The sequence below is a fragment of the Athene cunicularia genome (assembly GCF_003259725.1).
Source record: "Athene cunicularia isolate RWA chromosome 12 unlocalized genomic scaffold, athCun1 chr12_part1, whole genome shotgun sequence".
In the NCBI taxonomy this organism is placed as follows: Eukaryota; Metazoa; Chordata; class Aves; order Strigiformes; family Strigidae; genus Athene; species Athene cunicularia.
In genome coordinates, this window is record NW_020799116.1 from 12,124,011 (window position 1) to 12,138,739 (window position 14,729).

Genomic DNA, 14,729 nt, shown 5'->3' on the forward strand with positions numbered 1-14,729 from the left:
GGCTTGAGGTGGGGGGGGTCGGGCGTGGACGGGGCCGGGCCTGGGGCCTGACGCTCGGCTCTGCTTCTTCCAGCTCTAACCTCAACATCAACGACGTCTTGGGAAACTACTCGCTGACGCTGATCGACGCTCTGGACACGCTGGCGGTGAGTCCTTGAGGGGACACACACACACACCTCTCAAAAGCCTGCCCAGGCCCGTCTTAGCTAAGCCACCCCCCAGTTGGGGGCTCTGCAGGGAAGAGTTTGGTGGGTCCAGCTGCGGGCTTGCTGCATCGCCCCGTTTAATTAAGAGGGAACTTCAGGAGGGTCGTGTCGGCAGCTGGAGTGAACAAAATTAGTTTGAAGGTGCATGATTATAGCTGGGATGCATTGCCAAAGAGTAATTATCCTGCTAATTAAACTCTAAAAGCGGTGTCTTAGCAGGAGATGGATGTTAACGTCTGGAAGCTGAAGCCAGTTGATGAGAGGCTTTGAGAGATGAGAAACCCCAGATGCTCTTGAACATCCACGAGTCTTACTTGCTTTGTTGTCAGTCTGGCCCTTGGCAGCAAAACGGGTGCCTGTTGCAATTCACTGGGTGTTTTATTCCTAACCCTAGTGTGGGAAGCCGGGAGCGAAGGCTCTCGGGCACAGAGCTTCGTTTAGAGGGGCTGTGAAGCTGCAGGTCTCAGCTGTAGGGAGGGTGGAGTGGGGTGGGAGCGTGGTCATGAGCTGTCACCTCGACAGCAGGCAGCGTGCTGGAACAGACTTTGAAGGAAGGAGTTAAAGGGGAAAATGAGGATGTAGTGCAGCCTTAACTTAGTGTGCGCTTGAAGATGGCTCTTGATAGGTTCATCTGCCCTGGTACTGAACAACACTGATACTGTCCCTTGCTCTGAGGTTGAACTTCCAACCACAGTAGATGTGATATATTCAATCAGCTCTGTATTTTTAAAAAAAGAATAAAGAAGCTAGTGGAGCTGAAGAGGGTTACTTGGTCTAGAAACTTGGTGAGAAATTGAAGGAAGATGGCAACAGAAAGTTTCAAACTGGAGGCAATTACTCTGTAGTGTTTCCTGCCATGGGCCCAGTCTGTTTAGTCTTCACATGTTAAAGCAAAAAGTGCTGATGTTTCATGCAGAGCTGCTGATAGAAATAGAGATCAGTTCTTAACGGGAAGGCAGGCAAGGTGATACTGTGAGGAACTAATTTAAATTGTGGTGACCTTCAGTAATATGAAGTAAGAAGTCTAATAGTTTATAAGTGGGAGGTTATTAAATCTTTTACTTCTGAGGAGAAGGTGGTGCTGGGTGTGCATGCTGGCTAACAGCTGGATCATGAGCCAGCGGTGTTACACATGCAGGGAAGGATGAGAGTACTTGGAGATGTATCAGCAGAGATTTCCAGAACAGACAGAGGAAATTCTGGAGGTCTTTCCCAAGGCTCAGGTGAGATCTCTTGCAGGATACTGTGCCATCACTCTGGTATTCAGGAAGGGTGGATTTGAACTGGGACATGCATGGGTTGTTGAGACATATGTCAGGAGGAGAGTTTTTCTCACTCAAGATTACTCTAAGAGCTCTGATTGTTTTGCTTGGCATAGAGGGCCTGACGGACACACAAATCTGTATGAAGAGAGGTGAAAGGAAGGAGAGGGAAAAGCTGTAAAGCTGCTTCTCGCCTACTAAAATAGGCCGTTGTATGAATTTCTGATAAAATTTGAAGATAATGTGAGAAGCAAACTGTGTTAGTAGTACCTGTAGTATGGAATCATGGAGAAGAGCCCCTTCCTTGAAGTCCTTATTTAGAGACTCCCTTAGGTTTCATTAGTCTCATTTTTGCAGCCAGTGCAGATTCTTGGCCTTCTGGAGCATCAGGGCTCATTGATGCAGTGGATCTGTGGTAGGTTTCTCTCCTCTCATGCAGAAGGTAGTGCATGCAAGGCCTGTGTGTGTGCTTTGGGTTATAAAATATTTTCCATTGCTACAATGGAATTGCAGCTCTGTGGTGAGGAGCTCTCAGCTGTTTGACTGAACTGAAAGGAGGAAGTGAGGAGAACATTGGTTTTAACTGAAACAGCAGTTGGGGATCTGGGCTATGTGGCTGATGGTGTGTTGGCTAAACAGCTGATGTCCTGTCCTCATTCACCATAGGCTCGGTGTCCTATCCATACTTTTTGGAGCAGTACATAACTTTTTTTTTCTCAAATAGAAGACTTCTGGTTCCTAGAGTTTCTTGTGTTTCCAAAACTTCCGCATGGATCTCTTCATCTGCTTAAATCAAGCATGTGAATGCTTTTCCCACTAGGTCTGGGTGATGGAAAGCAGGCTGGCTGACACATGGTGCTTTGATGGTTAAAGAGCTCATCAGGTTCCCTGTACACCTAGCCTTATCATGAACTTATGTTTTCCTTCCACATTCTTGCTTCCTTGTAGCTGGGGCTGAATTTATGTCTCTCTCTGGATGTAGTGGAAATTAGTTGCTAAGATATACCTAAAAAACTGGTGTGGGGGAGCTCCTGGGCCTGGCATGCAGTGTTGAGTCAAAAGCGCAAAAGCTTGGGCTCCCCTGGTCAAATAAATGTCAAATCAGACTTCATTGTTCTGCAATTCGTGTGACCTTTTAAGCTAAACTTATCTCTTAAACTGGTAGTTGAAGCAGTTAAAACACTCCATGGTTTAGAGTCTTAGAGTTTTTAGACTCCTGCTCTAAGAGATTACCTGCAAGGCTGATGTTGGGGGTGGAAGAGTACCTGAGTGCACAGATTAGTAAAACAGACAAAAATACATCCTTGTGGCTTTTGCTGTTTTAACATTTTTAAAAATGCACTTTTACATGTCAGTAGGATGGGTAGCTTCCTGGAAAGTCTTTTTAGCAGGAGCTTGAAGTACTCTGTTCTTAGTTACTATGACAGTTGGTCTAAAATGTGAACTTGCCATTCTCTTCCCCAACCCTCTTCTGAAGCAACAAAATGACTTTGTTTTTATGTAAAAGGTAATGGGAAACTCCTCAGAATTCCAGAAAGCAGTGAAGTTGGTGATTGACACAGTTTCATTTGATAAAGACTCAACAGTCCAAGTTTTTGAGGCAACAATCAGGTACGTTGCTCTAGGTTTCTGTTGTTAAAACATTAATAAGATTTGGTGTGCATATACAGGAGAACCAAAGTGAAATCATTGATGTCTTTGGGCTTTATTCCGTAATTGTTCATTGAGTAAGTTGGTTTTTAACCTTTTATGAAAATATTCCATGCTTTCATAATTAAAGCAATTTTATTGTGTCACATGTGTATTGAAGCAGTGATACTAATACAATGGTAGTCTCAGCTGTGGCTTGCAGACTGCTACGTTTTTGTTCTTGCAGCTGATAGGTTTTCCCTTCTTTTGTTTTCTTCTGTGGACCTTTTGCTTGCTTTCGCTTCTGTTTTAGATGAAAAACAGGCCTGTCTGTCTTGGAGATGAGTTCTAGATACTGTTGGATTTCAAATGGCTTAATTTTCTGAATGTCTTAGTGTTTATTCAACTGCTGCTTAGCATGGCTAGCTTTCTTTTTCTGAATACTAAGTTTACGTAACAACCTTACTGCTGTTTGCAGGGGCAAGGAGGTCTTCACTTGTAAATAGACTTGGTATGTTGTAAGGAGCTACTAGGTTAGGTAAATTTTGCAGAACTGGATTTTGGGGTTACTGTGGGTGACAAGCAGTGTGACTTCTAGGTGTTTTCACTACTGGTGGGGAAGAAATCAGGTCTCCTCTGTAGTGCTTGTAAGGTACACAAAGTAATGCTTCTGTTAAATATGGTACTGGTAAGGGTTAGCTGAAGAACTAGGTTCAGATCAGATCTAAAAGTTGAAGATCTTTTCCTTTTCCTACAGGGTTTTGGGAAGCCTGCTTTCTGCCCACATAATAATTACAGATGCCAAACAGCCTTTTGGTGATATGACCATTAAGGATTATGACAATGAATTGTTGCATATGGCTCACGACCTAGCAGTGAGACTGCTTCCAGCCTTTGAGAACACTAAAACTGGAATTCCATATCCTCGGGTAAGTGAGCACACCAACACAGTGGGGGATATAATGTAAAAGTTGTAATTCACCTCTCCTGCAACTCTCATTCTGTGCCCTGCGTGTGCACTTGGGGTATTGAACCTCCTAAGTTACATTAAAATGGCGTGGGAGGAACTGGGCTGTTATGGTGACATGGACAACGTGTAAGTTGCTCCTTATGTCTACTAAATTTCTTTTTAGGCTGTTTTTTCATTCTGTGTGTATTGTTCCTTATGGGTCATTTGTTTCTGTGCTGTTTGGCCGCAATGTGCCCTGCTTTCTTCCTAGATATCATGTAGCAACAAACAATGCTGTCATTAAGGTTAACAAGAAACACTGTAAAGGCAAATAGTTTAGGAAAGTGACTTCACTGGTGACTCAGTACTAAGATAATTGTGATAAAATAAAACTCATCTAAAATATTTGTCATATTGGGCATGGAATTTGTAATTTTCTTGAATACTGCTGAGTGAGTACTCAAGAACACTGCAGTATTCTTGAATACTGTGTCCTCTTGTTTTAGGCAGATGCAGTTTGCAAGGAGAAGGATGTCAGTTCTAGTGGAACAACTCTGAACTGTAAAACTGATTAGCACTTTGCCTGACTTTTAATTTCTAGAAACAGCAGCACTGCTTTTTCTCCAGACCTGTCAGCCTGTAGAAACATGAACTTTCACTTCTGTTCAGTCTGGTAAAGCAGTTGGGGGTGGTGTAACTTCCCTTCAACATTTTGTTCTGTGGGGAAGTTGAGGAGCACTCACTGGGGAAACTCTTGGTTTCAAGCGCACTGAGGGGAAGGAGTACTTGCATCACCCTTGGAAGAACCTGAATGTCTAGTAGAAATGATGAAAAAGTGGACTGAAATTTGGAAGAAATAGCAAGTATAAGAGTAGCAAGATTAGGATTGCCCATCTAGAATGTGATGGTACAAAGTTGGAAGATGAGTTTCAGGAATTCTTTGTGAAGGCTTTTTGACCAAGCAACGATATGCTGGCTTTCTAACTATATACACATTATATGCTTTATATTGCAAAAACTAATAAAAAGGCTTTCTAATAAATACGAGATTGCAGATGAGAGTGCAGCTGTATGAGGTGCAGCCTGCCTTCTTGCTGTTAGCACTCTCTCTACCTGCTTCACAGGTCAACCTGAAGAAGGGGGTACCTCCAGACAGCAATAATGAAACTTGTACTGCAGGTGCAGGCTCCTTGCTGGTGGAGTTTGGTATCCTTAGCAGGCTGCTTGGCGATTCCACGTTTGAATGGGTGGCCAGGAGAGCTGTCAAAGCACTCTGGAGTCTCAGAAACAATAACACCGGACTGCTAGGTAATCTTCTCTGAGGTGATGCTGTAGTGACTGGCTCTGTGCTTTAACCTGCCTCAGTCTCCTGTAGTAAGAGTGCAATCATGCTACAGGTTTCTTTCATGTATCATTAAGTTTGTTGATCTGCTTCCTCTGTAGCTGTCTGTACACTTCCTGTGTACTCATAGTTTCTGTTGACCAAATGGTACTTTGTAATTTTATAACAAAAGTGGAATGACTTCTTAGGGCACAGGTTTCCAAGGACAGATTTTTAATGAAGCTGGTGAATGAAACTGAAGTTCTTGCATTTGTATCCTCATTAATATAATTTAGATTGGCAAAAGACTAAAAGTACTTAAAAACCCGCCTCTGTGTGCTGTGTTCCTTGGATGAATGCACTGTAACACTTTACCTTGATAGTAATCATTCCTCCCTAAGACCTGTTGAAGATGTAATTTTTCTAAGTTCTTGATTATTTTTCTCTGATGTACTTGGCAACTTTAGACTAAATTTTTTGTCTGTTCTGAAAGGAAATGTTGTAAATATTCAAACTGGCCATTGGGTTGGAAAGCAGAGTGGCTTGGGAGCAGGGTCGGATTCGTTCTATGAATACCTTCTGAAGTCTTACATCCTCTTTGGAGAAAAGGAAGACCTGGAGATGTTCAATGATGCTTATCGGAACATTCAGAACCACTTAAGAAGAGGGTATGTTATTTCATATGGGTATCTATTCCTTAAGCTATGAGTGTTCTGGAAAGATATGAGAGATTGTATAGTGTTTTGTGTCATGCTTCAGAAAATCCATGTTCTCTTCTTTTTCTTTAAAATCCAAAATCTTATTTCCGTGATAGTCACCGTGGAAATAAATTTTAACATTCCGTTCACTTCTTAGTCAACTGATCTGAATAGCATTAGCGATGCAAAGAAGCTAAACTGGTTACTGTCCAAGTTAGTAAATGTTAGACTGAAAGAAGGCTGTAGAAGTGCAGAGGAAATGTATTAAATTGGCTACTTCTTAAGGCCTGATTTTACCTAGCATGACCTTTTGGTAGAGATTCTGCTGACAACTTCAGGATATGATGTACCTACCTTTATGAACTAATTTTTCTGAAAGCATGACTGACATTTTGGTTCTTTTCAAAATGGCTTTGAACCTAACGTGACAAATCCGTGGCTCATTCTCTTTGCTGGTGGCAGTGCTGTAAAATGAGACATACATGGTGTCCTATAAAACAGTGAATATTTACGTTGTGCTTATTGTTACTTGGCAGTCGAGAAGCTTGCAATGAAGGTGAAGGTGACCCTCCTTTGTACGTTAATGTAAACATGTTCACAGGACAGCTGATGAACACGTGGATTGACTCTTTGCAAGCCTTTTTTCCTGGACTCCAGGTAAACTTTCATTCTGTTAAGGACTGAACACCACAGTAGAAGGGTGTCAGAAAGGATTGAATGCCACAGTAGAAGGGTGTCAGAAAGGTTCATTCTAATGCTAGGCTGTGAATGAGCGTGAGCATCTCTTCTGAGATGAGCTTCAACCTGCAGGTTTACATCTGGCTGCTCTGATAAGAGAGTCTTGGGGCAGTTCAGCTTCTGCATCAGCATAACAATATTGGAAGGCCTGGCCTCCTCTCTGTTAGATATGAGATACTTCTTCACTTTACTCATTTAACCACAGCATTTGTATACCATGCTGTGAGGCTGAGCTCATTGAAGCTTTTAGTGCGAAAGAATTAAGACATTAGCTTTGTTTTTTGTGGGTGGGTTTTTTTTTTGGATCTCCCCTTATGAAGGGAGTGTTTTATTACTTAGCATGTTCTTAAACAGAGCAGAAAGCAATTTGCTGACTTGCAATATTAAGCGTGTGTGTTTATGGCTGCTGTTCTGCCTAGGTATTGATAGGAGATGTGGAAGACGCTATTTGTCTCCATGCTTTTTATTATGCCATATGGAAACGATACGGAGCTCTCCCAGAAAGATACAACTGGCAATTGCAAGCACCGGATGTTCCCTTTTATCCACTGAGGCCAGAGTTAGTGGAGTCCACATATCTTCTTTATCAGGTATTTGATTTTTCTCAGCTTACAGCTCATGTTTTGGCAAAAATGTTTTTGTTCAGAAAGTCCCTTTTTCTGCCTCTAGCCCCTGGCCTGCTAAAATCTGGTGCCTCAGGATCTGCCTGTACTTATATGGAGTTCTCCGTTTAAACACTAGATTATTATGCAATGGAGTTGCTGTGTTTGCTTAAAAAAATAGCCTTTTTTATAAGACAGACAAAAATGAGACTAAACAACCTTCTGAAAAAATAGTTCACAGGTTTGTACAAGGTAGAGACTTGTGACTTCTTAATAGAAGTTGTTGAGGTAAATGTAATAGCGTTCCTTGCTATGTTGTCTAGGCACAATCTCCAACGGGCAGAAGACACAGTAAACTAAAATAACTTTCTGGCTGCAAGAAAGCTATCAAGGAGTTTGAATTTACTACAAGTTTTATTATGATTTGCACCAAAGCAAGTGTGAGAAGTTGCACAGAGTAATCTAAGTCATGTTCCTATAAAGATAAGTTTCCTGCAGTACATGAGAATCTGATACTACTAGGCTTTTGTTGTAAGTGTTATCTTCACAAGATTTCAAAATCGCTGGCTCTAACTTGTCTGTCTTCCTTTAGGCCACAAAGAACCCATTTTACCTTCACGTGGGAATGGATATTCTTCAGAGTTTGGAAAAATACACAAAAGCAAAGTCAGTCTTCAATGTTCTTTGTCTTCTTTCACTTTTGTATGCATATATTTTATTATATAAATATTATATCGAATCCAATCTGCCAGATGTAGGTAAAGCAGAAAACCCAACTCTCAATAAATCAATCTTCACTTGCAGTTTTTATGAAGCAATTATTTCTTTCTCATCTGAAAATGAAGTTATAGTCCAGTGACAACGTTATGCCTTCAGAATTTTATAACTGCCTTTTAAAATTCATTGTTGATGATCGATTGCTAAAAACTGGTAAAATTAGTAGGTTGTTTTTTTTTTCTATGGATCCTGCAAGAATATTTCTAATCTCTTGGACCCAGTGTGTTTAACTAAACTGGAGGGATGGCCTCTGAGAGATGCTGTTGCGTATCAGCTTTCTTCTCAAGACAATTACTATGAATTCTGGCTGTAATACTGAGTATCTGAACTTCTTGAAAGACTCAGAGGGAGGATAGTGAATTTTTTATTCAACTATTGGTATTTTTTGATTTTGTAGACCGGAGGACAGTATAAATCAGTGCCATTCTGCAGTTAAATGGGATTCAGGTGCTGTGTGGGGGTTGACTGAAAGAATTACAGTGCACTGTGTGACAGCTTGCAGCTTTGGCATTTGTTAAGTGCTCATGGGAGGGAAGAAGTAGGTAGCTTGGGAAGAAACCTTTGCGTGAGGCCGGGCTTCCAGGCCTGGGTTTCTCATGTGTTCAGCGTGGGGAAATAACCTATTTTGTGCAGGGTGCCTTTAGATTAGCTTGCTGCTTTGAGAGACTCTTCATAAATCTGCACAATGGAATAGCTGAAACACAGGGTCAATGATTACAGTCACATCAGAGTACCAGAAACCAGTAATCAGTGCTTACTTGTAAAAGAAACTTGTTTCATTTTAACTTTAACTCTGGTGACAATTGGAATGGTCTGAAGTTACGGAATATGCAGGGAATGCTTTGAGATCAGGATGTATGGGAACTAAACCCAAACCAATCTTAAATCTTGCAGGTGTGGCTATGCCACGTTGCACCATGTTGTAGAGAAGACAAAGGAAGATCGAATGGAGAGCTTTTTTCTCAGTGAAACATGCAAATATTTGTACCTGGTATGTACATGTTCTTCATTTCAAGGATACTCTCTTGCATGTGCTGTTCACAACCACGGCTCATTGAGGAGGCAGCACATTGCTAATTGGAAACTCTGCTTCACTCTGGGGAAGAGAGGGGTTTAGGTATCAGAATGTATCACAGAATGGTCAGCTCCTCTTTCTTTGACCCTTCCCTCATCTTGGAGGTTTGGGCAGCTGCTGGGGAAGCAGGAATTTAGCCCAGAGCTTCAGTCTTGCTCTCTTGTGGGGGAGCTGGGAAGAAGAGGAAGCAAGACTGAAGGAAGTTACTGCTCAGCTCTGGGCTAAATTACTGCTTGTAGCCATTTTGCAGCAGCCTCTAGTTTCTCCCTATCAGGGTTTGGCAGTCACAGGAGAAAGCATTGGAGCCAACACTGCTTAAGCTTCTGTTCTCAATCTCCTTTAGTGTAGAAAAACAAATAAATCTGTGACTGAATGAAAACAGTGGATGCTGGCCTAGAAATGCCTGCATAGCGCAGCTTAGAAAAATAAAGGCAGTTTAAGTTGTATGAGAAGTTTTTCTTTTGCTTTTAACTGTTGAAATAAATCCCGTGCATTAAAACTCTTTATTTCCACTTGCTCTAACAGTAGTTGCCCATTTAGCACCAAAAGTTATGCTTTTTGTGTGATCCTTCAAATGCGCGTGCGCATTTTAACTTACTGTTGATGGGACATCAAGAATGTTGCACATATACTATAACTGGCTCTCCCATCTCTTGTTTAGCTGTTTGATGAAGAGAATCCACTGCATAAATCTGGAAATAAGTATATGTTTACTACTGAGGGGCATATTGTGTCTGTGGATGAACGTTTTCGTAACTCACTGTGGCAAGACATCCTCCCTGAAGAGGACAGTGCAGAAAAAATTAAACCTAACGAATTAAAGGCAGTCAACTTCAGCTCTAACGTAAGGAGTACACTGATTGTTCCTGGTTGTGTTGCTGAAGAAGGGATATATGTTGAACTGGCCTAGGCAGTAGAAAAAGCCATTTGGAAATATTACTTCAGAGCTCTGCAGTGTTTCCTTTATAAATGTCAAATATCTGAGAAGCTCCCCTGTGAAAAACACTTTCAGTAGTGGAATGAGTCGATTAGGATAATGTGAGAGTGATTATGTTGAAGGTGAAACCTGTCCCCTTGTAAGTATTTTGCAGCAATTTGTTCTCTGTTAATTTATTTCCAATTATTTTTCCCTTCTCCTTTTCTTTGCCCTTAAAATTTACCGGTGTTGCTCTGAAGGGGAAAGAGAAAAACAGAGGGTCATTACAACAGCTTTTTTCATCAGGATGGTTTTGAAGCATGTAAAGGTGACCTTTTTTAGCTAGGCATCAACTGAGTACAGAGCTATGGTTCCAGAGCCTATCACCAACCAAAACAGATATGTTTTTAATACAGAAATTTTTTAAAAAAATCTCTGCTAGTAGGTTCTAGTATGGTTCCTCTCCTCCTCCCCCCGAGTCCTGCAGAAAAAGAGCATTATTTTAAAAAACATTCACAGTTGTCATAGCAAAGGAAGTCTCAGTTGAATAACAAGCTGCAGCAGTTTGGCGTGTATTTGGAAGCTTGCAGCCTGCACTAAGGAAACACTCACTGTTCATTTATGTGGCTTGTGCTGTAAGTTTGCAGAGAATGGGGGAGAGTCAGGACTAAAAGTGCTTATTGGGTACAATTTGCTGTACTGGGAAGAAATCTGTGGTTACTGATCCTGAAATGCCTGATAGATTACAGAGGGTATAGGACTGACTGGTTTTGTATTTGGGTTCTTAAAAATATTCTCTTTTTGTTAACAGTGTAACAGAGTTCCTGATGAGAGGAGGTACCTGCTGCCATTGAAGAGTAACTACATGAGACAGATTGATCGAATGGTGGGCTTGATCTGAATCATTCTTCAGAGTAACTTCTATCATATGTCAGGAGGAGCATGGGATTTTGCTGTAGACATTCCTTTCCTCTTCAGCTACACACCTGCATATGCTAAGTCACTGGGGTATCCCCCATGCTTGTTAGTTTTCAATTATGGATGTGAAGGGAAATCAGGTTCACTTACAAGTTCTGTCTTCTGAACTGTGGTAACTCCATGTGCCACCTGAATAGAGATTTCTTGTTTTAAGACTTCCTATGAAAAATGTTGTTGCAAATGAAGGCTGAATATACTTTTAAAAAAAACAAAAAAATTGGCATGTGCCACTTAGCTACCTCTTTGTAGCTGTATTACAAATGTCCCTTTAGAAAAGGGTCTAGTATTTAATTTGAAATGATCTTGGGATTGGGGAAGGAATGGGAAAGTGCAATTTTTTTACACCAAGTTTAATCATTGAATTATTCTGGCTAGCAATATGCAACCTTAAGTACTACTCAGGTAGGAACCCACTGGTAATGGGTTTTGCTGAAACAAAAACACTCTTATCTGGAATAGTATCTTGAAGAGATAACTCCTGATCATATAAAAAGCTATCGGTATAGTCATGATATCCTTTATATACAGGGTTGTATAGAACTGCACAGTTGCAAGAGCCTGTAGCTGCAGAGACCAGTAATAAAACATATCAGGTGCCTTTTTTTTATAAGGGAATGAGGGGGGAGGGAAGGGGAAATTGCAAAGCCACTCAGCTTTCCAAGCAGCTAACTTGATACAGCTTAGCTGAGCAAAAAGTTCCAAAAGTTTTATTGTTTGCCATATTTCTAGTGCCTTTTCAGGAGAGATGCTGCTACGAACTGGTAAAACAGTACATGAAGAACAAACTATTGTGCATTCCTGACAGCATTAAGATGTTAGTGCCTTAAGTTTTCTTTACTAGCAGGAAAAACTGAGCTTGCTTGGGAAGATGGATAAAGTATTTCTGATTAGCTGGTTACAAAATACAGTGGATTCCAAAGTAACTTTAAAAAGTTACTTGCATATGAGATGGCTTTGCTTTTTTGTTTTTTGGGTTTAAGATACTGGAAGAATATCAACTTTTGTGCTCATCCCAAAGAATATTTATGGGCTGGATTTACTCTCTGTGTCAGTGCAGTTAGTAGAGGGGCTGCCTCTGCATCGCCCTGGGGATGGAGTTGGGAAGAAGTCTGAGCCTGCAGCGTGGTGACTTCCTCCGCTGCGAGACACGTTGGTACCTGCCTCTGTAAGGGGGTCATGGCTGCAGTGCTGTGCTGTACCTGTAAATTCTGCCTTCTGCTCACAAGTGAGGAATGGTGGGAGCCTGCTTCACCCCACCGTCTTGAAACGCAGCTCAGATGTTTGAGGAATAACTGGTGATGAACTTTCAGGAAGAAGGCAGTTAAATTCAGGTAGGGCTGTTGAGGGATGAAAACAAACGGAGGCCAAAACAACTTATTCTAAATACAACAGGGTTTTTTTCAGTGGCTCCCCATTGCTTACATGCTTTTTACTTTTGACTACAATTGGAGTAGTTGAATGTTACTGTTGAGTTAGTTATTTTTAAATTAAGGCTTAAATATAAGGGCAGACTTGATCTACTGTATTTTCACCTTCTTATGACAACATCGGTTTTCATAAACCATATGTTGCAACTCAACATTTCTAATAAATATGAAGTTAGTGCTGAAGAGGTTATTGTTTGAATCTTTTAGTATACAGATGCATCTCAGGGACTTCATTGTAGAATCTTCTATTCCATGATAGTTGGATCTTGTATTCAGGCAAAAAAAAAAAAATAAAATCCTGTCTTCTTAGTCTTACTATGTGCGTTTTAATGGGGGAGGAAGGTTGAAGGAGGGAGAGGGAAGTATACATTAAGGTTTCCCAAAACATTGCAACAGAATGGGTTGCCTTTATGTTTGAGGCAATCCCAACTCCTGTAGAATTGGCTTTGCAAACCTATTACTGGAATGTCTTAGTTCCCTGTTTCAAAGCAAAACATAAATTCTAGGCGTTAAGATCCAAAGAGGTATTAGGAGAGGTTCAAGGTATAGCTTCCTAACCAGTAACTCTTGTCTGGGCATGCAGGTATGCTTCAGGTCATAAATACGTAAAGAAGTGCGGGAGGGTGCAGAAAGGGCGTGCTTTCTGCCAGCCGAGGGAGGCAGAAAGTGACAATGTCTGGGCTTTCTGAAACACTGCTGCTGGGCCACATCTTCTAATTGCAGCTCTGAAATGAGAAGTGCTCAGTAGCGTGGAAGCCAAAGGCAGCATTCCACAGCCGACCATTTAAAATCATGGCATGGCAGCTGCCAGGACAGCCCTTGCCCTGGGTGTGTTGGTGGCTGCTTCTAGTAACGATTTTTCCCTGACTCACAGTCGAGCCCTCTGAACATTCATTATATACCTTGCAGTCGCCTTTCAGTGTTTTGTGCCTTCTTGAAGCACCTGAATCCTGGTGAGGGTTCCAGCAGAGTGTTATGCACAGAAATCTGTTTCAGAGTTTTCCTCAGAGAATTACACACCTATAACAAAGTTGCACAACTGTTCTGCCGCCGTGCTTTTCCCTCCCGTAGGTTGCCAGAAATAGAGTAAGAGGTAGCTGTGGGATGGGATCAGTATGGACAGGTATCGCAGCCCTTAGTGATCTGGGCTGTTAGTTACAGTGCCAAATAGGATATGGGCAGCTTCTCGTTAGGAACTGCATTGAAATTTGTGTTGCCAAGGTGATCTGACAGTCATCTTTCCATAGGAACAGTTTTTGGCTACAAGGAGACTGGTGCTGACTATGTGGTAAGGCTTTGTATTCTTTAAGAGGCCAATTTTTCTTCCTTTTTGTTTTAAAAATGCTTTGATACATTTTTACTCTGTAACAGGGCACATGTTCTGCACTAAAATTAAAACTTTTGTATAAATCAATTATATCAAAATGAAATTGATAACACTGCTGGAATAACTTGCTGAAACAGACTTTTGTATTTCTTGGTATAATGTGCAATATCAATTTTTCCTAATTAAAAAATGCAATGTATGCTTAATTGTTATTTTTCCATGAAGTATTTAATTGGGAATGGGAAATTTTTAAGACGACCAAATGCTCTTTCGTGAAATGTCCTAAATTTTCAAAACTGAGCTTAAATTTTACAAATCTGCATTAAAAATTGTATATTTGACTGATTTTATGTGTGTTTTTCTTACAGCTTAGTTCTTGTAAGGCCATCATGAAGCTTGCAGGTGATCTCCCAAATGCAGGGAAAAGATAAATTTGAGTGTGTATACTTGATCTTTGCCATTCACCAGACGGGAAAACTTTAGCAGTTGAGGGTAACCCGGGAGTAGGGGTGAGTAAAGGAAAAATGTATTTGAAGTTTGTTCAAGCAGATTTGTGGCTATCGTTCAAGTTCTCCATGACTTGGCCAATCTCAAGGGCTCAGCAAAGAACGTAACAGTTTTTTGTCTCCAAGGGTAACTTGGCTCCTTATTTGCCTTAAGCCTGGTTAGTTCGGGAGCACCTAATCGAGGTGTGCAAAAAATACCTTTTGTTTTCCCTGTGGGGAATGAGACTTCCCAGCCATATCCTTGTGATAGCACACAAGATAAGTTAATGAATTGGAGAAGGGATTACTCTCTGGTGAGGGCTTTCTTGCCAGCTTCAT

At 41.1% G+C, this 14,729-nt stretch overlaps 1 protein-coding gene across 1 annotated transcript; it reads left to right on the forward strand.

Moving 5' to 3' along the window:
- Positions 1-79: 79 nt before the first annotated feature.
- EDEM1 (ER degradation enhancing alpha-mannosidase like protein 1) lies at positions 80-14,111 on the forward strand. Its single transcript, XM_026857632.1, has 11 exons — positions 80-146; positions 2,976-3,079; positions 3,855-4,026; positions 5,171-5,354; positions 5,861-6,035; positions 6,602-6,722; positions 7,223-7,393; positions 7,998-8,071; positions 9,077-9,173; positions 9,919-10,101; positions 10,985-14,111. Exons 2-11 carry the CDS (start codon positions 2,979-2,981, stop codon positions 11,072-11,074), a joined length of 1,368 nt encoding a protein of 455 aa, XP_026713433.1. The 5' UTR covers positions 80-146; positions 2,976-2,978; the 3' UTR covers positions 11,075-14,111.
- The last annotated feature ends 618 nt before the right edge of the window (positions 14,112-14,729 follow it).